Consider the following 26,266-nt stretch of genomic DNA (forward strand, 5'->3'; position numbering starts at 1 on the left):
ACAAGGCTGTCTTCTGTCACTTTCAAGAATGGAAGAAAAGAAAATGTGTGGAGCATCAGTTTTCCAAGATCAAAAAACAAAACTAAAAAAAAAAAAGCCAACCAAAAAAACCACAACCCAAAAAACCCCTCAAATCAAAAAGCACAATATGGAAGAAGAAGGCAGTTAAAAAAAAAAAAAACAAACAAAGAACCAAAAAACCAAGACCGGAAAAAAAGTTTATAGACATAACTGTTTAGAAATGACAATGACTGTAAAATCAAGGAAAAGGCAGAAAGTGTTTTCCCTAAGAGTTATTTTTACATTAAAGGAGGAGCAAGAAGGATATGTATGGGCTCAAAGGAGCAGCAGATTCATGTCACTTGCAAAAAAAAATATTTTCTGATAAAAAAATACAAAAATACCAAATAGAAAAATGGTGTACAAAGAACAGTCTTTGACCAAAAATCTCAAGGGGCGATAATATCTGGTTATATTTGGGAAAAAAAGAGGAGCAGGAAAAATTACTGTTAGCCTATACAAAAGACAGCAGATGACAGAGTCATAGAGGTGCAAACTGATGTAGTGGAGGCAACATACCATCTTCATCTGTCCGAATCAATACTGCTAAGCTCTCTGGGCCAGGTCCAACATCAGTGTGAGCAGTCACAGAGATCCGGTACTCAGTCCATTTTTGCAGCTGTTCCAAAAGGTACTGGGTACTGTCCGAGGAAATTCCCAAAATTTCATGGGGCTTGACATCTTCTCCATCAATCCCAATGTACTTGATGGAGTATGCAGTGATAATGCCATTCTGTTTTTCCACCGGTGGAGGTTTCCAACTTACCAAAATGCTAGTGGAGCTGGGGCTTGTGCAACTAATGTCTTGAGGAGGAGCTGATGGCTCTAATTTCAGTAGTGGGTTAAAGGAGGATTTGAGTGGAAGGATAGAAGTGATTGAAAAAAATGAACAAAAGAAAAAATAAAAATAAATAAAAGAGAACCAAATGAAAATAATAAATAAACAAAAAAAAGTAGAAACTCAAAAAAGCAAAACGTCAGATAATCATATGCACCTTGGCTTATTAACATGGGGAAACTGAAAATGAATAGACCAACTAAATGGTGAAAAAGGATGCAGGGGAAATATATGAAAATGAAGCCTCAAAATAATATTACCTACCTGTAATTAAAATTCTTCTTGAAATAAAACAAAAACGTGACACTTCTATGACTACTAATCTATCTTTATAATCCTTGCAATTAGTGCAAGCTATAATATTTTAAATAACACATGACATGTATTTACTTACAAATTTGGACATATCCCGTTCAAGTGGCTTTACTTTCCTTAAGAAAGAAAATCTCTTTTAACAGAACTCCTAAAAACTTGCAATAATTGCTAGAAATTTCTCCACAGGTTGCCATTTTTTCAGCCTTTCCACTCATAAACAAATTACTGGTTTTTTTTAAATGAGTCTGCCTGACACAAGTCAACCATAAATTACATTTAAATTTAAATCATTTACTGAAACATTTATTGTAGCTAACATACTATAGCATGCAGTCCATAGAAGATGAAGAAAGTCTTAGTCAAAGATTTACCTACCAGAAAAAAGTGACAGGCTTGTTGATTCTGACTGTAACTTGTACTTACCCTAGATCGGCTGTCAGTTTTATTTTTTTTAACTCCTCTTGGAGACACCTTTGCTAGCAAAGAATTAATCCTACCAAAAATGTCTATTACTTCTATAGAAAAAAAAAATCTACCCCAAACAACGTGTAAAGAATTCATTTTACAAAGAGAGGTCACAAGCTCAGCACATCAGAATGAGAGTTTCTGAAGAAACTCATTTGTTTCATGTCCTGTCACCATCACCAATCTTCCAGAGCAGAAATGCTCATCTTTACTCATTTGTTCTCAAAGGAGTATGTTAGCATATTTACCTTTTCCAAGCTTCAGAGCATTTAAGCATGTATGTCATTCCACTGCTTTCAGTGAGGCAAATCAAGTACTGAAATTTAGGTATGTGTTTATGTGCTTAAATGCACTTTGACTTAGCAAAATCTGTCCTTACTAGCAGATCATTTAGAGCACCAAAAAAAGGAGCTGTAATTCAAACTCACTAGCAGAAGGAGGGGATTTGAACTCCTTTCGTGTTTCTGCCTCCTGTCTTGTAAGAAAAACATAAATTTTGTGTGCAAGACCTTTATCCCCCTTTATATCCCCCTCTCCACCTTTTCTTCCCAGTTCTTAAGGGAAAAAAGAAACAAATGGATACTTATACATACTTATAATAGTCACATCAAACAAAATTAAAACAACAGAGAAGGTCTAGGACCCTGCTGTGACCTACTGCATTTACACACGTATCTTTCAGTTCCCTACAGTTCTTTCTACAGGGACCAATGGCTTTTTACTCCGTGTGGTACACTGCTCTTCCAAAGGGAAGACAGGAGGGAATTTACTAGTATTTCGATGAACTAGAGGAGGTGGATGGGAGAACACATGAGAATTATCACATTCAAAGTTGTTTTTATAGACTAATTCAGTAATCAAGTACTCAAAACAAATGGATCCCCTTCTACCATTAACTTGTGCAGGAAGTAAAATACATGTAAAATGTCCCTTAAGGGTCTTAAAAAATGAAATAAATCCCTGCAGCATCTTTCTCTGATACCAAGATGAAAGGCAGTAGCACATTCTGGTGATTATCACTAACAAAATCACAGAAGTTTATTACTTTAATCCATTGCACTCTGAAAATGCAAAATATTGCACTTACGTAACTAAGGGTAATTTGAAGGCTACTTTAACCAGTTTTATTAAGGCATACATGTTTTTCTTAATTTCACATTTTTTGCAAAAAAAAATCAACTGGACTTTGCTACTATGTGAAGACACAAGGCTGAGAAAAACATAACATAATCTCCAAGAAGAAATGGCATTATGCTTACATATGGAAAATGCAGCCTTGGCCCCTAGATGTTTGCTTTGTATGCAGCCTAAGCAATCTTCACCCAATATCAGATAATCAGCATTCTAAATAGTCGAAATGGCTCCCAGAATAAATAAATGCCTATTTCTTAATCAAATTATTCATTCTGAATTACTAAACTGAAAAGTTGCCTTGCCACTATCTCTAAAACTAAACTTGTGTTATAGAAGTGTTTTTATGCTTATTCCAAGTGCCTTAGAAATGCTTCAGAAACATATTTAGCTTTGCTTAAAGGTGAGCAGCACTTTGTCTCCAGTCACACTAATTGATATTAATATATAACACTAACAAGGAAGGACTGTGTAATCACATGTCATGACTGCAAATTAAAAAGACTCATGTCAACCGAGAAACTGAATTTTCTGTTTTGAAAAATCTTACTTTAAGAACAGGCAATTTAATTTAAAACACATACAAATAGAACTGTACTAAGTTTTAAAATGACACATTGTAATGCAAACTGTCAGGAAAGCATAACTTATGAGGCAAGAACAATACTTCTGGACATCATTGCTGAATAGCTGATTGTTTTAGTTAAGTCTTAATTTAAATGTTTTAAGGTGTATATGTCAGTCCCCGACAATTTTTTACATCTCATTTGCTGGCAAATATGATGAGTTTCATGATACTGTTTCCATAAGCGTCCAGTGAGAAAACTGTTCTTCTCCAGGTGGAAAATGATTGAATATCATAAAAAGCCCAGATTAAGAAAATTGAATAAAATCAGAATGATGAGATACTACAGAAGAGTTGTTAAGAAATATCTGGTATAGTCTGAAATATTCAACCTGATTCACTCTACAAATTTTTGCACTTCAGGGAGATGCTGCAGAAACAACCTAGGAAGTGTGCAGACTGGGGAGGTGAAATTTTATTGGTTAAGGACTGTTATTAATGTACACCTATTGCACGATACAACATTTTAGCTTATTATAAGATAAAATTTTATTATGCGAACATTATATTGCCTCCGTAGACCCTGATTTACATAGGTTGTTTTTTGAAGCCATTTAAAAACCCCTCATATATTAAGCTGATCACAATGCACCTCAAAAATTCACATTTTAAGCATTCTTTTGCTGTATCAAGCAACATGAATACTGTATTTTGCTTTTTTCTCTGTTGCTGCCTCCCTGAGCTACTCCGCTAATCTCCTTAAGAAACACAGGCAAAGGGAATAAGTATTTCAAGGAAAGACACCTACTTGACTGCATTGTTCTTGCAGAGATTTCTGCTGTTGAAGCACCCAGGCCTTGAGGAGACCGTGCAGCTAGGCGGAACAAGTACAGGCTGTTTGGCCTTAAGCCTTGCAGGCGATACGATGTGGTAGGTTCAGTGGAAACCCGTTGCTATAGGCAGATAATAAGAGAGTGTCTAGATTAGTATTCAGAGACCCTGAATCCCATATATTGCCTATAGAAGAAATGATTTTATACTCGGTTAAAACCATAGAAAAAAACTTCAGATCAAGAAAATAAAGCACAACAAAACCAAACTAAACAAAACCAAAACCAGAATACATTACTTTTGACAAACACACATAAAGAAACTGTTTTTTAAAGTCAACAATTTAATGGGTAAAACTCAGACCCACAAACACAGCTTGACTGAGGAACAAATAGCTATATACAAAGTATGAAAGTGTTTTAAGACAATACCACATAAGCAAAGCCTCACCTGTAGCTATCTTTTACAACAATGATTTTATACTGTAAGTAATCTTGGGTTTAATCTTCTAGTTAAATTTGTGTTCAAATTATTAAAACCAAATTCTTCCAGGGTAGCTTATTAAGCAGCGTCCTGCATCCTATTTGGAAGTGAAATACGGATGTGGCCCCCTTCCACAAAATAAGCTTTTGAATTCACAGTGTATGTGTGAAGCTGCCATAAACATAAGCTCAGTTGTAGTATCAGCAATGACTTGAAGATGCAGGAGAAACCAATGAGGATGACACTTTCCTGTTGCCATTTGAGACTCCTGGCTTCCTTCTTTTCCCTGTGACACCTGGTAGTACCACATATTCCCTACCAGAGGAGCAGTTTATTCTAAAGTTATGCTACAAACACAATAGAGGCCCACAAACTGAAAATTCTTTATGAAGTAATGGTAGAGGAAAAGTCTGTTGCAGGTTTTAGTCTTTAGAAAGAACCTCCTGTTTTCTTCTCAATTATTATTGAAAGATTGAAAATCTCAGGAATTCTTACACAATGGCACAGAGAAAAAAAATTATTTAAGGCTGAAAATAGATTTCAAAGTTCAAGTACAAGTTCAAAAAACGGCTTAATGGGTCCATAAAATGCCCCCAAACATTTTTGCTCCCAAGCCTTTACAGAAGAACAGGCTCAGAGAGACATAATCAATGTCTGAAACTGGATGGAATTTCTGTGAAGGATTCATTGCCATCAACAGCAAAATTCCACTGGCTGGTAACCACTGACAGCATTTTCTGCTGTTTACAGACTTTCAGGCTAACTGCTAGGCTTAATAAACCTAAATATCAAGGCATTTCTACTAAAGCAAGTTACTAACCATGAAATTTAAACCATTGCTTCATTTTATGTCCAACTTACTAAAGATCATTAAAAAGATGTACAATCTTGCCACTTACTTCCTCCCCATGCTCCCCGTCTTTGTAAACCAGTTCATAGCTGGAAATGGTATCAGAGCGTGGAGGTGTCCAGGAAAGCAATATGCTTGTTTCAGACTCAGGTTCTGCTTTGAAGTTCAGTGGTTGACCAGGCACTAAAGAAAAAGTTGATCAGTTTGAGTTTTGAGTTTTATTTGGATACTTCAATATTTTCAAAACTTTTAATATGTTATCTGAATATGGCATGCAATATTACCTGTATCTTACTGAAGTTAAATTAATTAACAGTACTATGAAATAAATTTATCTGAGCACAGAAAAAGAATAATGATACACTAAACTCATGTTAAAAATTATGAAGGACTTCAAATAAATGTTTTTGCAGTGTAAATAATGCAAACAGAACTGAAATGCAATTGGAGAGATGCCTGGTGTTCAATACCAGCAGTCTAATAACCTATGTGGGAAATGGCAAATATATACATTCTGTGTATCTGTGTGTGTATGAGGAAAAGCTAGTAGAACATATGATTAGCTGAAATAGCCTAGAATAAAGTGTTAAAATTATCACATGCATTTCCAGGTAGGAAATTTTTTTGCTCAGCTCATAAATAAAAGATAGTAAACACATCCTGGTCTTTAAGAAGACACCCACATACAATAGCCAGCTTGTGTAACCTGAGGAAGTTATAACCTAGTGAAGAGATATTCAGTCAATTCCTCATTAAGTGATATATTTCCAGCCTTTAATGACTGGTATTTTTAAGACTATAGTTGAATTTCTAGTGACAACACTTTCTAATTGAGCAAGAAGCAAAATGCATTTTTGACTGCACTAGTCAAGAACATTCTATCTTGTGTGGCAGTCACAGAAATTATTCACACTAAATGTTATCCTCATTTACTTCTTCAAATGTAAAGCAAATAATAAGGTTGACTGGGAAAAGACAGCAAAACTTAACTATATCATTGGATTGTGTACAATGGTTTTGGCACCCAAGTTCTAAAACATTACTTTCAGTTAATAGTGCAGTTGATAAGGCATGAAACAGTTTTCCACAGCATTTCTAGCTGTTCAAGAGTAAAATGTGATATGCTCTCATTTTTTCAGGGGAAAAATAAAAAGTATGTACTTCTTAGCACATACTGAGAACAGGTGTGAGAAGTAGGATATGACAATAATGATGGTTTCACAAACATTTATCAGGGAAGAATTCTATTACAGCATTACAAGTATGTTTCTTTAGTACAGTAAAAGACCTAAAAACTCCAGAGAGCAAACTGTTAAAATAATTTGGTATTTTGACTTTTATCTTCCCCAGAATTCTACAGAATATCAATTTGAGTAGAACACTGCCCTCGTGTATTCTGGTACAGATTTGGTATCTAATTTTCAACAGACAGAACCTTTCTACATGAGATGCATATTCAAGCTCCTGGGTGGACATTGGAAGTCTCTACCATTGCTTTCCATTCCCTTTTTTTTTTTTTTTTTTTGAATGAATGAGAGTAACAGGAGACCAATTATTTTACAGGAACAAAAAGGGATAGGACTAATTAGATGTCTTTCTAAAAGGTGTCTGGTCTTTTGAGACCATTGCCTGTGTTCTGCAAAGTGCAAAGGGGAAATGATCCCAAAGCATGGAGAGCCATTACAGGAAACATCAATGAAGTATTTTTGACAGATTCTAATTTTGCAAGGAGAGGCTGCAGTGCTGGGAAGGGTTCAGCTGGGAGAAGGCGTGGCTCTCAACAGCGCTCCCAGCAGTGACAGAAGGGATGTAAGAGATGCAGCCAGGCTCTTCACAGAGTGTGGCAGAGAACAGGCAACAGCACAAGCTGAAACATGAGAGGCTCAGGACAACCCAGAAATGCAGCCAGGGCCCAGGGAGGTTGGACCATACCAGCCCTGGGGGGTTTTACACCTCAAACAGTGAAGCCCTAAGAAGCTCAGTCTGACCCCAGAGCTGAGCCTGCTCTGGGCAGTGCCTGTGGCTGGACACCTCCCCAGATAATCATCCTGCCAGCCTGAATTGTCCTGTGAGGCTATCATCAGTACTTAATGTATGGATACATGAATTGTAGAACACAGCCAGGCAGTAATAGAAAAGGATCAGTCAAGTGACTCATATGAACGCTGGTACCATCTGTTATGATAAATATGGCAGCAGATGGAGAACTAAGAGTTATTTCCTGTCTCTCTGCATGTTTTAAGACCCTCATTCTCCAAGCATTCCTTTTAAGAAAACCCAAACCCTTTGTCATCTTATGTCTGCAATTCTCAATCATTTTCTAAGACAAGTTGATGGCTAATTGGACTTTTCTAAATGCTGTTTGTCAAAATAATATCTTGCTTCAAAATCTAGTCTCCCTTCACATTTTTTTAACCACAGTTAGCCAACTCTGATGCTGAAAACACTCCCAGAAGAAAAATGTGACAGGGAAATCTGCATCACCCCAAACAGACATAAGAAGATGAAGAAGAAAGAAAACAAAACCAAAATAACAGAAACTAAAGACACTTTATTGCTTATAAACTCCAGTATGGAACTCAGTACTTAAGCCAAAGGAAAGTACCAGTTAAAGAAGTGGAACAATTAACTTATAAACTGTTTAGGATTTATGCCTAGAACGCACAACATCTGTTCAAAAAAATCTTCAGTGGCACGTGGGAGCTAAGCCAAGCTGAAGCTGACAGAAGCTACTGGTCTTCAGAGAGAGAAAAAACCCTAGAGAAACTGCAAAGTGTATGCAAGTGGACTTTATACTCTTACTGCAGTGTTTTTAATCTCACATGTCAAATCTAACACCATGTTAGTGCTGTAAATGGGCAGCTCACTAAATGGGATGGGTTTGCATGAGCATTCTCTCAATACTGTCTTTTCTGCTTTGAGGGCAATATGCTCTACAAAAGTACATTAAAACCGCTAACTTCTGTGTCCTCCAAGTGTATCTCCTCTAGTACACACAACGAAAGACTACAAAGCAATAACAAAACAAAGAACAAAGTCCACAGCTATTTTTTCCAAAACTAAACATCAAATTCTATATTTTCACTTTCCTAGTGCTCCATGTTTATTGCTGGATAACCAGGGACAAACACAGACTGCTGGACTTTGTCTTGCCTATGTGGTTCTATCTCCATCCATCTATCTCTCTGATTAAAGTGCTGGAACAGGATCACAAAATACGACCTCAGAAGGGCACTTCAGTTCCCTGCACAGCTCCTCAGCTGGCTGAGGTAACCAGAAAATTACTCCAGGACCATGCTGGGTTTGCAAGTGATAACAAAAAAAGAGGAGAGTCTCCAGGATAGAAAGTGCCCCACAACATTGCTAGGGTGAAATCCATACCTCGAGTAAAACTCAGTGAGTCCAATAAGAAATCAGCTTTGCAAAGGACAATAGATTCACCAAGAGAATTTACAATCAGTAGGGAACAAGGGACCAAGAGTTTATACTTCTGATTTCTCTGAAAGAAACATGAAACTCTATGGAGGAGCTCTTACAACTGAAGAGCTACTGTGCTCCAGAGTAACAATACATGTATTTTTTGAAATAACAAGTCCTAATAGAATATAATTAAAAAGTAAAATGGGTAACATACAAAATAAAATAGGTAATATGTGCATTATGCTCTCTCCCTGTCTCTGCTACAACTGAAATAACCTCTTCAAATGTCTGAAGATAGCTGAGGCTTGCAGCTTTACAGTACCAAACGAAGAACCACAGTATTCAAAATAATTAACTACTATACATTTTAGATTTAAAAAACGCATAGCATATTATGTGAAAAGTAATCAGAAATCCATAAATTGCTTTCTTCAAATAATATCCCAAACTGATATAGTGGGAGCCCAGAGAACAAAATAAACATGTTGGTCAGTCTTAAAGATCGAGTCCACCTAGTCTTGTCTGAATGACTAGAGAATGCAGTGAAGAGATAAATTACCACTGTGTGAAGGTAAGATCCTCAGTATTGAACTCATCACTCATTAGCATTTAAATGAAGTAAAATAGAGACTAGGACACTTAACAAAAGTTACCTGGGCATTGAGAGTAGGGGAGTTATTCAAAAGCTGAAATAGTCCTTCCTACCGGACCAGAAATATCCCTTGCAGGAAATTTTAAAATTTAAGTCAGTTAAAAAGCTATCCTGTACTCCACCTCAGCATCAGTACATTTAAGTATCTCAAAGGTGGGTGCCACAAGGATGGTGTTAGACTCTTTTCAATGGTGCCCAGAGACTGGATGAATAGCAGGGGCCATACACTAAATCACAAGAATTTGAACTCAACCTGAGGAAGAACTTCTTTATATTGAGGGTGGCAGAACACTGGAACAGGCTGCCCAGGGAGTTTGTGGAGCTTCCCTCTCTGGAAACATTCAAAACCCACCTGGACATGTTCCTTTGTCACCTGCTCTGGGTGACCCTGCCTTGGCAGAGGAGTTGGACTGGATGATCTCCAGAGGTCCCTTTCAACCCTAAATATTCTGTGATTCTTCCACCAGCTTTCTTGCTTTGAGCTGACTTTCTAGCTACATGCTCTCAACTCGTCTCATGTGGAAGTCCATTTCATTAAAAGCTTCACAAAGACACTAGGCTAGGACTGTGAGTTTCAGAGACATCAGGTTTCCCCATTCACGTGTTCATGAAAAAAGTTTAAATGTCACATAAAGTAGCTACCTTGCTACAACACAGAACAGTACTCTCTTGCTACCAACTCTATCTCTGAGCTTCTAATTTTTTTTACCATAAGAACTCCAGAAACATTAATTTTGTTTAATCTAAGGCTTCATTTATATGCCCTGTGAGTCAGATACTTAACCTTCTCATTACTGTCCTTTTTTCTAGGTTCAAAATATTAGCCTTTTGTAACTGTAGTAAACCTCAGTTTTCAAATCATGGAGAATCCTTCATTTAAAACTAACAGTGTGTCTTGTATTTTAAGATTTTTCTAAAGAAGCATATGCTTACAGGTACACATTCACTTCCCTGAATATTTATTCATTTTTTTCTCTCTCTCTTTCGCCAATAATCCACTATCCAATAGACCTTGTGTATCTGTCTGCTGTCTTCCTACCTAAGCTCAGAACAAAAAAAAAAAAAAAGCAAGTATCACACTAAAACTTATATCAATATTTCTTTATTCTAAAATTTGGTAGGTCAGTTAACCTACATAACAGACCAGTTCTGACTCCATCTTCAACAGAAGCTATGAATCTATTCCTTTGGCCCAAAAATGCAGAATAAGGACTTTCTTAACTTTTGAAATTGATCTCCTTTTATTCAAAAGGCTCAGCTCCACAGCTCTTTTCTGATTACAGAATTTGTTAAAATGGTGTGTTTTTATCATTAAGAAAGCACTGCTGAAAACAACTGCAATATTTTAATTAAAAATCTAAGTTTCACTACCAGCAGAGTTACATCTGACCTGCAAAGTAAGAAGCCACCCATACACCCATTTCAAATGAACAATTCTGCTATACTGAGAAAATAAAAATTTTTCTGAACAGTTTTTTTAAGAACAAATTATTCATTTTTATAATCTCTCTCCAAAGATCAGACTACTCTTAAGGTAAGAAAGCTTTGAAGCATCTAAACAGAACTTGTAAGTCACAGATGTCAGCAAGATTTTGTTTTATATATGCTGCAATATCCCCAAAGTTAGGGTTAAGCTATACATATACATATACATATTGGCAGGCTTATTAGTTAAAAAAAAAAATCATCAACCAAATGTAATCAGCATCCCATTCCTATTTTAACTCTTGTAAAATGTTTCCATTAAATTCATTTTTCCTGTTCCTAAATGGCACTTTATATTAGTTTTAGTATTTGGAATGTGTTTAATTTTAAGAGAGTTAAACGAAAACAATCATATTCAGATTTAAATTAAAGCAAATCTAGAAGAGAAGGGCAAGGAGGGCATTTTTTTCTGTGATGTTCACTGAAGAGAAACTACTGGAGAGAAAGATGGGGAAATCCTAGTTTTTAACCATACCCTGAAATAGACAACTTCACTAGACTTTCTTAGTTTTTCTCTCTTTAATGACTGAAAACATTTGTATTCCAAGTAAAAGTATCAGTGCCTAAATATACCTCCTGTATGCCCCATTCTTTGTTTTCTTTCAATTTTTTTTAACATAGTCACAATTAAACATCGTCAAGTCAACTCCATTATGAATTTGAAATCACATATCAAGAAACCCTCCAGCACTATTAATTTCGCTGTAATTTCTTCAGATTGCAACAGTAATCGGAAACAGATGGGCATGCTTACTTCTCTGAAGTGACCTCAGAAAGTAATGTAACTTGGGCCCGTTCAGCTGAGCCTCAGTGTTCATTATTTCGATTCCTTCATCCTTCACTGGGGAAGCCACTGTCAGACACTTGCTAATCTAGGAGGTTTACAGTTGTGAATAAAACACAGATAAGGAGCTCACTAAACCTTCTTCTTGAAAAGCTTTATGCATACGGATTCAATCAGAAGTCAGATGTCAATATAAAAACTGGTTCTCTTTCTGAAAAAGGTTCCAAATGCCAAAATTAAACTATAGTGTATATATTTACATTTGCATGTGCATACAGACACATTTTAATCTACCACTGTAAGATCTAAAAATTTTGTAGCTTCTTGGCTGAGATACTGCAAAAGGTTAACACCTAGATCTTTGTGCAACACAACACCTAGAAAGGTTCAAGAACACATCAATTTCTGTCTTTATTAAATGCATATTTGGAAAATGCAAAAGTAAAAACTGGATGAAATGTAACTGTCTACAGTTACACTTTAGAGATCTGTTTTTTAAGAATTTGAGGGATGCTAAATTCTGTAACAGGAAACTTTCCTGTACTAAAAATTCAAGTACTATCATGTATTTCTAGGATATCACTGGCCTATGGTAATACTTCATACAGCTTTCTCTAAGCTGCTAGACAAAAGGAGCTTTTATTTCTTATTGCTACAATAAAACACCTTGTGCAGTGTAACTCCACTGCAGCTTCTCACTTCAGACTTTTAAAAAGTTTTCTGCCAATTTTTTTACTGTGCTTGCTTGTCCTTTGCTAATAAAACTAATTCATGGACCTAAAACTTCTTGAACAAAACAACCTAAGTGCACACATAAACCAAGATAATAGTGACCGTGTGGTATGCATTTTGTAGGGGCAGGTTGGATTTGACTTATAAATCTAAAGTGTACAAACATGCTTGCTTGAACCTACACAAAGGTTTGTTGCATTTAATGCTCTCAGGTTTTATGTGTTCTCAGAGTCTTACCAACTAGTTGAATACACATGCACTACACACACACTTTAAATTTCCAAAAGCAGTATTCACTAGAGTGATACAGCATAAGGGAACTACATGCCACATAAACGAACACACCAAAACCCACAAGTAACACCTCAAAAAAAAACTATGAACAACTACTGACAAAGATGTTTAGTGCACGTAGCACTGCCAAAGAAAAGCCATAAGATTTGGTCACCTCCAGGATGAAGGTCTCCCTGAGACTCCAGTTAAACTGCAGATAAATTTCTTGACACTGATGAAAAAAAAGCATGAAGGGGTAATTTCCACTCTGCAAAGATAACCTGCACTGTGGAATTGAGAAAAGGTTATCTGCAAAAACTACCTGAATAAACTGTCTATCCTTGAGGGGTAGCTTTTTTGCAACTCAAAGTCTCTCCCTGCAAAAGTCTGCATGTGTTCAATCTTTTTTCCCACAAATTTTGCTCATGGCTAGCTTACCTCCTGTTTGAGTGATGACCTGAATGTCACCAGAAAGTGGCCCATCCCCAACAGAAGTAAAAGCAAGAACCTTCACAGAGTATGTTTTCTGGGGTACAAGATTCCCAATAGTGGTAATATGGCTGTCAGCCACATTGTGCTTCATCCAACTGTTGACATGTTGAGCGGGGTCCATGGTGTAATAAACTCTGTAACCTTGTATTTGCCCATTAGGTTCCTCAGGTTCTTCCCACTGTACCAGAATGGTGGTGGAGCTCAGCATACGGGCCTGTACATTGCGTGGTGCACTTGAAGGTGCTTGCTCTGAAGTTCTTGTTGACACAGGCTCGCTGGGTGGCCCTCGCCCAATGTTATTTACAGCAACTACCCGAAATTCATACTCTGAATATGGGCTTAGGCCGGCCACGCTGTAACGTGTTGTGGCCACCCCATCAATTTCTTTATATGGCTCCTCGGAGTTTTTGGGTTTGTGTTGGATTATGTAGTAAGAAACCGGTTCAGGGTTTCCAGAATCCCAAGTCAACGTTATGCTAGTTGCTGTGCTTTCTGTCACCACAGGTGTTCCAGGAGGCTTGGGTAAGGCTAAACACAAATAACAAAAAATACAGTTAGCTCTATGTAACAGCAGACACTCTTATTCTTATTAGAATATGAAGCTTACAAAGAATAACTAACAGCAAAACAAAAGCAATACAGGAAGATGAAACGGAAAGAAGGTATGATCTGTTCAGAGCAAGCTTTTGCAATTATGACTTCCTCCAAAATCTATTGGAGAATCTTCAAATTCTGTTCAATACAGTTCATTTGTCATGAATTAATGATACTGGCTTCTGTAATAAATCCATAACCATATGCAGAAAAGGAATTTTATAGAAAGACAATTCACAACTACAGTTGAATTTTCAGATATTTTTTGAACCTCTTGTTTCCAATTACTCAGTGAATATGACACTTGGACGCCCAGCAATTCTAAAAATCAAATGACTGGTTCTTAAAGGCTCCTGCTGTTGATAAATAAACACAACATTACAAGATCATTTCTTTAACTGAAATGAAGGCTGGGAGCTAGACACAGGAGAATAATGGAACATTATGACTAACTTATTTTAATAAATATTATTTATTCAATTAATGATTATGACTGCTTTCTAAACCTGTACTTTGTCTTATGCCAGTGACTGGTTGGAATATTTACCCTCTTGATTTAAGAGGGCAAATGGCATTTAGACCTTTCAGTGCAATATACTTGCTTGGAATGAATGAAATAAAAGACAGAACTGTGTCCAAATAAATGTGCTTGAGATATACCTTTGACAGTTATCTGCGCTATTGCTTCTATAACACCAAGGGTAGACATAGCAACGCAAGTATAGTTTGCAGACTGTCTGACATCATTAAGCTCAAGGACGTTTCTCCCTATTGGCATATCATCCTCAGGTGTCAAATCTTCGGCTCCTAGCATCCATTTCACATATGGCATTGGTGACCCCACCGCAACACAGGTGATATTTACACTCCCGCCAGGCATGATCTCATGATTTGTGGGGGGGATAGAGAACCTCGGTGGGACCCGTCGAACTGGAACAAAACACAAAGAAAAGGTAATAACATATACAAAAAAGGAAACTGAGTCTTGCATAAGGACAGCATGCAGTGTACAGACACAATTTACTATTTACTATTTTAGTGTTTATTCTGGTCTGCCAGAAAATATATATATAAGAGAAATAAGAAACTAAACAAGAATTTTGTCTGCACACAATGTGAATTATTCTATATTTATTTGAGGATATTATTAGGCACATTCATACAAAGGCTGATTCAGACCTACTAGGGCCCCACATGTAACTAACTACATACTAACAATACACAAACACCATGCAAAAGATATACACGCACACGTGCACGCACACACACAGGCGCACATATATATATGCATTTTTTTATGCCCATACATATATATACATATGCACAGAAGAAAACTGGAAGGTCAACAGCATGCTTGAGTTGATCACCAACTTCAATGCTGCGTGCTTCCAGTTGATGTGAATAAATGTGCTAGGCCACATTGTCACATCACAGTCCTGGAACACACTGCCTAGAGTAAATTGAAAGTGCAATTTCACTTGCTTTCAGACTCAAAGTAGATGCAGCCTCAAGACCTCACACTAACACTGAAACAAACATAGAAAAATATTTCATTGCACACAGATACAAATATATATATACACATATGTATACACATATACAAATATATATAAATATACATATACATATATATATATATATGGAGAGAGACAGACAGAGAGAGGGAGAGACAGAGTCACAGAAAGAAACTAGGCAAAGCCAGTACAAAGTACTGGATCTGATCATGCAAGCAAGCAAATGACAGAAACAGGAGAGAATCATGCTTAGGGAAATGTCTGAGTAAAAACTGCAGAGAGAAAACACAAAAAGAAAACATTGGGTGAGGAAATGAAACTTGAAAGCAATGGAAATAGGATAGGCTGACAGATACAGGAGTTTCAGAAGAGTATAGAGTTTGAGGGAGAAGGAACTTAGATTAAATTTAGGTGGTTAAAAAGCAATTGCTAGGAAGGGCCACCGGGGAAATAGCAGAATATTTAACATTCAGGATTCCACTATGCTCACAGTTAAGGGAAAACAAAATAAGGATTAATAATATTAGACATTTCTGTATTGATAGCAAGGGGTGGCAACCTTAAACACACAGCAGTACATTCCACTAACAGAGTAGTTAATATTTAAGCAAACACAACACCGAGAAAATTACCAGGCAATAACAGATCAGTGTTCCTGCTTCAAATATTCTCAGTGGTGTGCACATGTGTGTAGGAGGTGGAAGCGATAGAGGTAGCTGAGAGAGGTAGGTTTGTATTTAGGCCTTTCACTGGATGGTGTACTCGAAACTGTATTTATTTGGCCTTAATAGAGGCTAATCATTAAACACAGTTTTAATTCAGCAAAAAATTAGAAGTAAAATAAGACTATGAGTGAGTTTAAAAACAACAAAAAAAAAATCAGGAAACTATATTAATCTGAAACCTTTCCACTGGGTTTGATTAAATTTCCATGATCTTCTATGGATTCAGGAGGGACTTAACTGCAATGGCCTCATGAGTGAATGACAGGCAGAAGGGGAACAAGCAGAGAGCAAAACAATCCATAAACGGCCAGTTCACAGAGGCCACACAAAGCAAACAGCAAGCAATGAGCAACTTCTTGTGTTGAACAAAATCCTTATAGACAAAGGAGAGTTTAGTCTTCATGCGTGGGCTATTTAGAAAAGCAACTACTGAAACCATTCCTTGAAAAGCAGGCATCAGTATAAACAAGAAATTAAAAGGGAAGAAAAAGCAGGAACACTGACCAAGTTTAGTAGACGTTAGTATTAAAAGTTAAAGAGATAGCCATGCATCCAGGTTCATTCTCTCTTATCATGCACAACAGTTAGATACCAGCACTCATCAAAAGCCATGACCAGGGCATTCTCTGCTTAAACATAACATTAACTTAAAAAATGCCACAATGTAGCTACATTCATTTCATTTGTATTCTTTTTTATTGGTTTAATTAATAGTTTTGTAAGGTGGGTAAAAAGTAAAAAACACACCAACCTTCTCGCAGCTCTGAGGGATGTAGGGGGTTTGATGCAGAACACAATGAAATGAGGAAAGGAGAAAAACAAGGGAAACACAGAGAGAGTAAAAAGGCCGTATCAAGGCTTTCAACTGCTACTTGAACATCTCTACTTGCTCTAATTAAACCTTCCTACCTCATCTTGAAAAGTTAGCATATTCCACAGCTACAACGGAAACAATAGCTAGCATAATTTTGAAATTTTCCTTTGGATATAAAGGTATACATGCCTCATGCAGTACAGGAAAGTCAGTATGTTGGAGGAGAAGAGAAAGAAAATAAAATATCAAATAACTTTCTATGGATGTCATAACTATGAAAGGTTTTCCTTTCTTTTCTTTTTTAGTTAGACAAAAGAGTAACACCATATGAAAACATACCAGGTTGATAGAAAAATCAGCTCTAAAAAAATTTCAAAATCAAGCTAGGCATTTTCTGTAAGGTCATCCATCCTACAGTAAGATTTACAGCTGTTTATGTTTTCATTCCTATTTCCCCCACCCATCCCCTTTTACTGTAGACACACACACACACATATATATACACACATATGTATGTATGTATGTATGTAATAGGCTTCATTTTACAGAAATCTACATCAATCAGACATAGGAAATACTGCCTGAAACAAAGCCCTTCATTCTAGTCGAACTAAAAAAATATTTCAGTAGGTTAATAACCATTTTTAATACTGTATAGAAGAATAAAATGGTTTTATTATTAGTCATACCTGTCATACACAGAGATATTTTCTTAAAGTAATACAGCCAATTGACCACTATCTTTCTACAGGACTACACTTCACTCACAAGTCTTACACTAAATATATATATATATATATATATACACACACACATACATCTATATTAAGAAGAAAGAGAAAATAAGAAAATACAGTTGTGCTCTGCATACAAAATGTTATAAAGTTAGAAGCTTTTCCTTTGCAGTTAGACAGCAGAGGTCAGGTAGGCATACACCTCAATGCCTTGGGGTTACACTCAGCTGATTAGTGGCACACAGAGCAGTCACTTCGGGAGTTTGAAAAGAAAAGCAAAACAAAACAAAACCAATAAAAGAAAATAAATGCAAAGCACAATTTAACTTAATGCAGGAAAAAATAGAAGTTAAAATGTAAAAATATAAATATACTTACAAACCTTAACCCACAGGATACACTGGACTCAAGAGTGCTTTAAAAGAACAAAATAAACCCCAAGCCTTTTCTCTACAGTTTAAAATTCATTTTACAATTGACACGTTTACCATGGCATTTTGATTATTACAGTGGTAACTGTATAGATCCTGAGAGTATCTTAGCCCTGAACCTGCACGAACAGTGGATGCCAGGGTTTTGTCATTCCTACCTCTGACATATAGATTGGCAGGGGCAGAATAGCGTGTACCCGCACTGTTGGTTGCAACACACTCATATTTGCCTTGGTCAGATTCTTCACTCAGTTCAATTTGGAGAGCACCTGTATGAATATAAAATACATTGCCAAAGAGAGGGTCAGAGAAGGCTTTTTTATATCCATAACAATACACCTCTCAACAATATGAAAAGCTTGTATGCGAAGGTCCACTCAACGTCGATTCATTTTCTTGCTAAGGTGCACAGACAGAAAATGATGCAATGAAAAAAACAGAGATTATTTTTTTCACATCATCAGTGCTAGCACAGGAAAACGATTAGCATTTGGCAAAAAAAAAATAAAACCCTCTCTAAACAATACTCTTTCCTAAACCATTAAATGAAGATGGGTGAGACTGCTTCAAGGAAGAATGGCTTTTGAATAAAACAGTAGAGATTAAGTAGTTGGGTCATTATAATTTTTTAAATTTTTATTTCATTGTTTCAGTCTAGTAACAAAAGTAGCACAAAAGGTGGTACTCGTAAAAAAGCAGGACAGACTTCAAGAAATCTTCTGCGGAAGAAAGCCAAAAATGCGCAGCAAGAACAAAAAGGCTGCTTGAAGTGAAAAAAAGGAAATTGTATTAGTCATTTACAATCATCAAAATATTATTTTAAAGAAATAAAGCTCCTTTAAGACATGCAGATTGATAAGAAAAGAAAGACAGTTTTCCACAACTTACAATCTTAAAGTACGTTTGCTGAAAAACAAAGAGCAGTTGAATTAGAAGACAAAAAAGTTCAAAAGCATGGTCTACGCCAACAAGGAAGAACCAACCAACCACTGCTGAGGACCGCAGAAGGGCCCCCCCGAGACACCCAACAAAATCCACAAGTGGGATTAGCAGTGTGGTGTCACAAAACCCAAGAAAAATACAAAACAAGAATTACAAAAGAAGTGAACAGTTTTGCTAGAGTATCAAAAACCAACAATACCATACCACCAAGAATAATGAGTCAGTAACCTTTCATTTCCAAAGCCTGTAGATTAGAAGATCCAAAAATCCAGAGGTAAGAGAATTCCAAGAAAAAGAAAACTACAACAACGACCCCAAAAAAAAAAAAAAAAAAAAAAAGGCAAAACCACAATAAAGGGAAAAAAACATTTCTGTAATTCTTTTAGGGGGAATACATAATTTTCAATTTTATGAAGTTAAAGAAAAAAAAGGATTGAAGAAGAACAAAACCAAAAACCTTTTATGAAAGATAAGACAAAAAGAAGATAGTCCATGTTGTCTTCTGCATGTCTGCTACTGTTCTCCAGACCATCTTGGCTTTGGTCCAGGACAAGAACAGCTAAGGAAGAAAAAAAATGATCTTTTTTTGCTCCAGTTGGACAAAAAAAAAAAGAGGAAGGAAAAAAAAAGAAGAAAAAAAAAGAAGAAAAAGAAAAAAGAAGAAAAAGAAGAAGAAGAAAAAGGAGAAGAAGAAGAAGAAAAATAAAAAAGAGGGACAAATGGTACGCTGTGACTGGGCTATGGCCAGGAGACCTGGATATGCTTTCTTTGAAGCATATCACAATTTTTTTTTTTTTTTTTTTTTTTTTAAATGAACAAACGAAAAGGGAAAAGGAAAAGGCAATGTGAAGAAAGAAAGGTCACAATATGAGAGTCACTGATCATAACCAAACAGGACAAAGGAAAAATAAAATCAGATGATGGACATTTCTGTGGGTTTTTGTTTTGTTTTGTTTTTTCCTTAAGGAAAACAAAACAAAACAAAACCAAAAACAGGACAAAGATGAGAGGGATGAAAAGACAGAAAGAATGAGTAAGATCATTCTGTGAACGTTAGTTCAGCACTCTTACCTCTTATTGGTGTACCACCTGGGTGGATAATATGAATGCAAATAAGATTAGAAAGAAGAAGCATTAGTACGAGAAGAAGGAGGCTAGGGCTTTGGAAGAAGAATCAAATTAGATTTACAGAATTAAATAAGGTCTTAAGAGAAACTTGAATTACTATACTGTTAAAACAGGAATATATTAGATAGTATTATCAGGTTATAAAAGCAAGTTGCATTGTACCACAAAGGGCAAAAAGGCTATAATTGGCTGCACTGCCATTCTCAGAGTAGCATCTGAGTTCTTAGACGTTTGGTTATATAGGGTTAGATATGTATCAAATATGCCTCAAATACTTAAAGGAAACTTTACAAAACTGTACTTATGACATATTTTAGGAAAATATTGGAAATTCTATTTAAATATATATATATATCTATATATATATAAAAAGAAGATACACTGAAGTCTAGCTCAAAACAAACACTGTAGTTTAGGCTGGATTATGGCATTTACTATTCTAGATCTATGTGATACATGTGTACTGTTTCTTTTAGGTGTTGCTATGACTGATAAGACAACATTTCTGTGGAGGTGTGCGTGTGCGCCACTACAGGGATCTGGTGACTACACTGACTGTTAGTAAAATGCATGCCATGCATTTTAAGAATAATAATAATACTACTAATCATATAATAATTATCATAATCATAATAATCATAATATTCTGAGTATGGAAATTAGTGGGGGTGAAGTGCGCTTCAGAACTAAGCACTTACCAATAGATTCTGGAGATTTAAATACGGAGAGAAGAAAGACAGCATAAAAATATTATTATATTCCTTATAATTTGGTACAAAGTTTTCAGTTAAAGCTTTATATACTAAATCATCTATGTCACATGTGAAAAAATCTTAATTTACATTAACAGAAGGTTAATTTACACAGTTCTGCTGACAACAAGCAAAAAGTCAGTTAACAAGACGATTTAACATCACAGGACAGGTCAAAAGCTGAGAATTCTGGGAAGACACGTGATTAAACAACTTAGATTCCACAACGATATCTACTACAATTGTCAAAGAAAAAAGCTCATTATATCCCAGTGATCTTACTTTGGGATAAGTTTTAAACTTGATAAATTTAAATTTTGGGTTTTTTTTGTTTTTTTCTGTTTTTAGTCTAAAGAGAGCAAAAGAATAAACTAGGGCAGGAGGAGAGTGAGAGAACTGCTAGGGAGGTGCAAGGGGCAAAGAGAGAGAGAGAGCAGCAAAAAGCTGGAATCTACACCAAAAGCAGACTTCTGTAGATCCAGAAAATATAGGATTCATAAAGCTTTAGCGTGGGCGCACACTACTGTGGCTAAATGTGTTGGAAAAATGCTCAGCCAGCAAAAAAACCCCAACTTTATTTCACAGATTACCCAAAGATTTCTTTTCCTTTTTTTTTTCAGGTATAAATCTGCATGGGAAGAAGTACTGTGCTTTATGTATTTGTGAGAGGAAAGAAGATGTGTCCAAACTGGCTAATCTTTGGTGAAGTTAAATGTGGAAAAGACAGCACAAAACACATTTTAGATTTTAATTGAAGTGTCTAATGCAGGTTTTGGTTTTGATGAATATAACCATTGGTACTCCTTGCAATTTCTGAATGAAGTCCAATGTTGAAATAAATTTGTTAAAAAAAATTAAAAGGAAAGAAGAAAGAAAGAGGAGAAAATGGATCCATCAAGTACTGCAAAAAGCAGTAAAGAAAAAAATTATCAAAAAATACAGTCACAGCAGTGAGCAATGTGGAGTAAACAGAAGCTGCAAAACACATAGAGACAGACTCTATAGAAAGCTATGACAACATCACAGACATGGACAACACACTCAGTAACACAGAAAAGGAGAGGAGAAAGAGAAATTATTACCTATAAATAAAAATTTTTAAAAAAGGAAGAGAAAGGAAAGAAAGAAAAAGTGAGAGAGAACAACTCTGGGCTTTGGTGGAAACAGTAACAAGACCCTACCTGAGCGTAGCTGCTTGATGCGGCCATTGTTGTTGCTTGTGTCAACAGGTAAGAAATCTTTGAACCAAGTTATTTCAGGATCAGGATTGCCACTGGCTGCACATAACATGGTAGCTGTACGAGTTCGTTCAACCACCTTCAGCTGTGGGCCCATATCAATGGTTGGAAAACCTCGAGGGATTTGATCCTCTGAAAAAGAAATGTATAAATTGAGGGATTTCATGTTAGTTGTATAGCCCGACATGAAAGCCCAAATCGCCATCCTCCTTAATGTTCAGTGATCATCTAATTGTTTGTACATAAGGAACTGATTGAAAAAACCTGATACCCAGGAAGCATTTTCGGTTAACTTACAGTGATCAAAATACTGATACAAAATTACAAGTTCATAATAAAATGGCTACAAACTTTATACTTATGAAATCAGAAGAGATGCACTACCTAGCAGGCAACCTTACACTCATAATTTGGTAGCGTACAACACTGATGTTACTCTGCTTGCAAGAGTCCTTACTGTTTTATGTGAAATATTGAATTACCATGTCTTTCAACAATAGGGAAAACCCCTTCTCTTTACACAAGAGAAGTATATAAGGAGGGGTGATCATGCAGTATAAGATCTGGCCAGTGACTCAGAAGACCCAAGTGGTGTTTCTTGCTTCTATCATTATTACTTATCTGCTGTTGCTCTTAACATCTACTGCCTCTGTGCTTCGATTTTCCATCTGTAAGATGGACAATATAGTGCTTTACTGCTACAGGGAAGTGCTGTGAGGATGAATGCATTGTATGATTGCAAAACGCTGAGAAATTCTAAATACTGGAGCTATGTGGATAGCGAAGTTGAAGTTTCAAGATACTCATAATGATGTTGAATAGATACAACAGTGTCTATTAAAACACTCAGATATGGCCAAAAATCCTCACGTTAGTGTGGTTAATACTGAAATATTAAAAAATACTGTACAGGAGTCATTGCCCTTCATAATATGACACCTGCTAGCAAGTAACTCTGGAAGCACAGTAGAATCAGGAAATTTCTCAGAAATCAAGTTAGCACAGCTAAAAGAATCTGTTTGAAATACACAATCTTGCTCCTCATTTCCATTACAATGGCAAAAGTCTTTTTATTGCAAAATAGTATTACTTCCATTCAAAAATGAAAATCAAAAATAATCAAAGAAAGAGGATCCACGCTAACTATAAGACATGTTATTAAATATCTCGACTAGTCATTACTGACATGCAAATGATTAGGGCATAAAACTAACAGGATAAATTGCTCAACATGAACTCTCATCATTAAGAAGTGTCATATTTTCAAATAGGTCAGATAAGTCTTCAGAATTTTCTGAAAAATGTATAGCAAGCAAGTACAGCCTACAGATCTTTGCAGTTCCTGGAGGGTGATGTTGCCCATAAGCTACTTAATTGCTTGCAATATAAGTGCACATAGATAACCATAAAATTACAGAGTAGTTTAGGACCTTAAAGGTCATCTACTTTCAAACCCTTTGCCATGGACAGGAACCTCTTCCACTAGACCAAGTTACTCAGAGATACATCCAACCTGGTCTTGTACACCTTCAGGGATGGGGGATCCACAATTTCTCTGAGCAACCTGTTACAGTGCCCACCACCCTCACAGTAAAGTTTTTCTTCCTAAGATCTAACCAAAACCTACCCTCCTTCAGCCTAGGAAAAGGCAAATCTCCCTTTTCCTATCCCTTTTGAAAAGCCCCTCTCCAGCCTTTTGTAGCCCCCTTTAGGTACTGGAAAACCTAACAAGGACTCCAGATCTTTTTCCTCTCCAGTCTGAACAGCTCCAACTCTCTCAGCTTCTCTTCGTAGAAGAGGTATTCCAGACCTCTGATCAACTTGTGGCTCTCCACTGGACTCATTCTAACTGGTCAAAGTCTTTCTTGTGTTGGAGGCCCCAGACCTGGACGCGGTACTTCAGGTGGGAGTCTCACAAAAAAAGAAGACAGTATAGGCATATCCCTTGAGCTCCTGGACACGTCTCTTTTGATGCAGCCCAGGATGTGGTTGGCTTTCTGGGCTGCAAGTGCACATTGCAGGGTCATATCAAACTTTTCATCCACAAACAACCCTGTCTTTCTCCCCAGAGGAAGTCTTGATCCATTCGCCACTAAGTCTGTATTTTTGCTTGGAATTACTCCAACACAGGTACAGAACCTTTTACTTGGCCTTGTTGCACTTCCTCAGGTTCCCATGGGCCCACCTCTCAAGCCTGCTAAGTCCAATCCATGTCCTTCAGTGTGTTGACCACACCACACAGCCTGGTGTCATTGGCAAACTTGCTAAGGGTGCACTCAATCCCACTGCCCATATTACTGACAAAGATGCCAAGTAGCACTGGTCCCAGTACAAATCCCTGAGGATCCCCAGTTGTCACTACTTTCTAACTAGACATTGAGCTGTTGACTGCAACTCTAGGAGTGCAACCATCCAACCCATTTCTTATCCACCAAGCAGTCCACCTGTCAAAATTCACACCTCTCCAGTTTAGAGACAAGGATGATGTTTAGGAGAGTGTCAAATGCTTTCTACAAATCCATACAGATGATTTCTGCTGTCCTTCCTCGTCCACCACTGCTGTAACCCAATCGTAGAAGGTCACCAAATTTGTCAGGCATGATTTGCCTTTAGTGAAGACATGTTGGCTGTCACCAACCACCTCATGATTTTCAGTGTCTCTTAGCACAGTTACCAAGAGGATCTGCTGCATGATCTTGCCAGGCACTGAGGTGAGATTGTCTGGCCTGCAGACCCAGTGTCTGGGTCTTCCTTAATTCCCTTTTTAGAATGGGGGGTCATGTTTTCCCCTTTCCTGTCAGTGGGAAGTTCACTGGACTGCCATGAATTTTCAAATATGATGTGTAGTGGCTGCATTCTTTCATTCCAACATGCTAGTCATTGGAGACATCCCTGTGTTTCCATGACGCCAATTAAGGCCATAGCCCTGCAGGCATCCACACACCTCTAATACCACCTGTTTATTCCCCATCCCGCATGTGTTAGCACAAAAGTGTTTTAAGTTGCTCCCCAATGAAGCTGACTTTCTGTGTGGTGTGGCTGGAATGTCCTGGTGCTGGTCCCTCAGGTGCTCTGCTGCTGACCTGCATACTCTCTCTAGGCTGTGAATATCTCTTTCTGGCTCAGCTGTCTAACTAGTATGTGTGGGAATACAGGTTGTCCCACACCTTATCATTATTAAACCTAATGATACCTCCCTCCCCTGTTGTATCTAATTTAAAGCCCTAGCAATAAGGCCTGCTAGCCCTTGATCAAAAAACCTCTTCCCCCTTTGAGAGAACTGAATCCCATCTGCATTCAGCAAACCTAGTGCCATGTAGGCCGTCCCATTAACAAAGAAACCAACGTTTTGGTGATGACACTAGTCATGGAACCATGTGGGTCCATCTGCTTCTTACAATGTTACTACCTGCAACTGGAAGAACAGAGGAAAAATAATCTCCACCCCTAGTTCACTGATCATCCCAGGGCCTTGGTACAGTAAACACAACTCTCCAGCAAGCTTCTGTGACTCTTCAGAACTGGGATTTCTACCAATCGGCTGATAAATGTCAAATCATTCACCAGCCATAGGCTCTTCCCAAAGAAAGCGATGTTTCACGTCTGCTTATAAACACGAAGTCTTTGCTTTGGTATTAGCTGACAAGATCTGACTTGTGACACAGAACAGGATTTTTATGACCTGACCTTTCCTACTTGGCTTATACAGAAAACCCTAGAGTCCCTTTCGCAAATACCTAAGTGTACAACAAAGATAATCTAACTTTAATGTTAATAGGATAGAGTACTAAAGAGCCTCCCTTTCTTATTTTTAATAAGGGCAATTTAATTCCATCCATCTGCCTTACACATAGAATCTCTTTGAATGAACGCTCTTCATGAAATTTTCATGAGAAACATCACAATGTAACATTCAAATACCCAGAACTGTTATATTTTTGACAGTTGTGGCTTGTATCCAACCTGGCTTTCAGGTATTTGGCAATAAACCCAGATATTCTACATCAAATGGACCAGG

At 37.0% G+C, this 26,266-nt stretch overlaps 1 protein-coding gene across 2 annotated transcripts in view; it reads right to left on the reverse strand.

The window, feature by feature from the left end:
* PTPRD (protein tyrosine phosphatase receptor type D) overlaps positions 1 to 26,266 on the reverse strand; it is a gene marked incomplete at both ends in the record, with an annotated part of 312,639 nt that overhangs the window by 117,650 nt on the left and 168,723 nt on the right. For both annotated transcript variants that reach the window (XM_082301167.1, XM_082301166.1), the window contains 8 exons: positions 580 to 885; positions 4,183 to 4,327; positions 5,588 to 5,721; positions 13,323 to 13,904; positions 14,631 to 14,900; positions 18,347 to 18,457; positions 20,202 to 20,219; positions 22,192 to 22,380. In XM_082301167.1, coding sequence (XP_082157293.1) covers positions 580 to 885; positions 4,183 to 4,327; positions 5,588 to 5,721; positions 13,323 to 13,904; positions 14,631 to 14,900; positions 18,347 to 18,457; positions 20,202 to 20,219; positions 22,192 to 22,380 — 1,755 coding nt within the window. The remainder of the gene's footprint in view (positions 1 to 579; positions 886 to 4,182; positions 4,328 to 5,587; positions 5,722 to 13,322; positions 13,905 to 14,630; positions 14,901 to 18,346; positions 18,458 to 20,201; positions 20,220 to 22,191; positions 22,381 to 26,266) is intronic.

The sequence above is a fragment of the Coloeus monedula genome (assembly GCF_965178545.1).
Source record: "Coloeus monedula genome assembly, chromosome: Z".
NCBI classification, from domain to species: domain Eukaryota; kingdom Metazoa; phylum Chordata; class Aves; order Passeriformes; family Corvidae; genus Coloeus; species Coloeus monedula.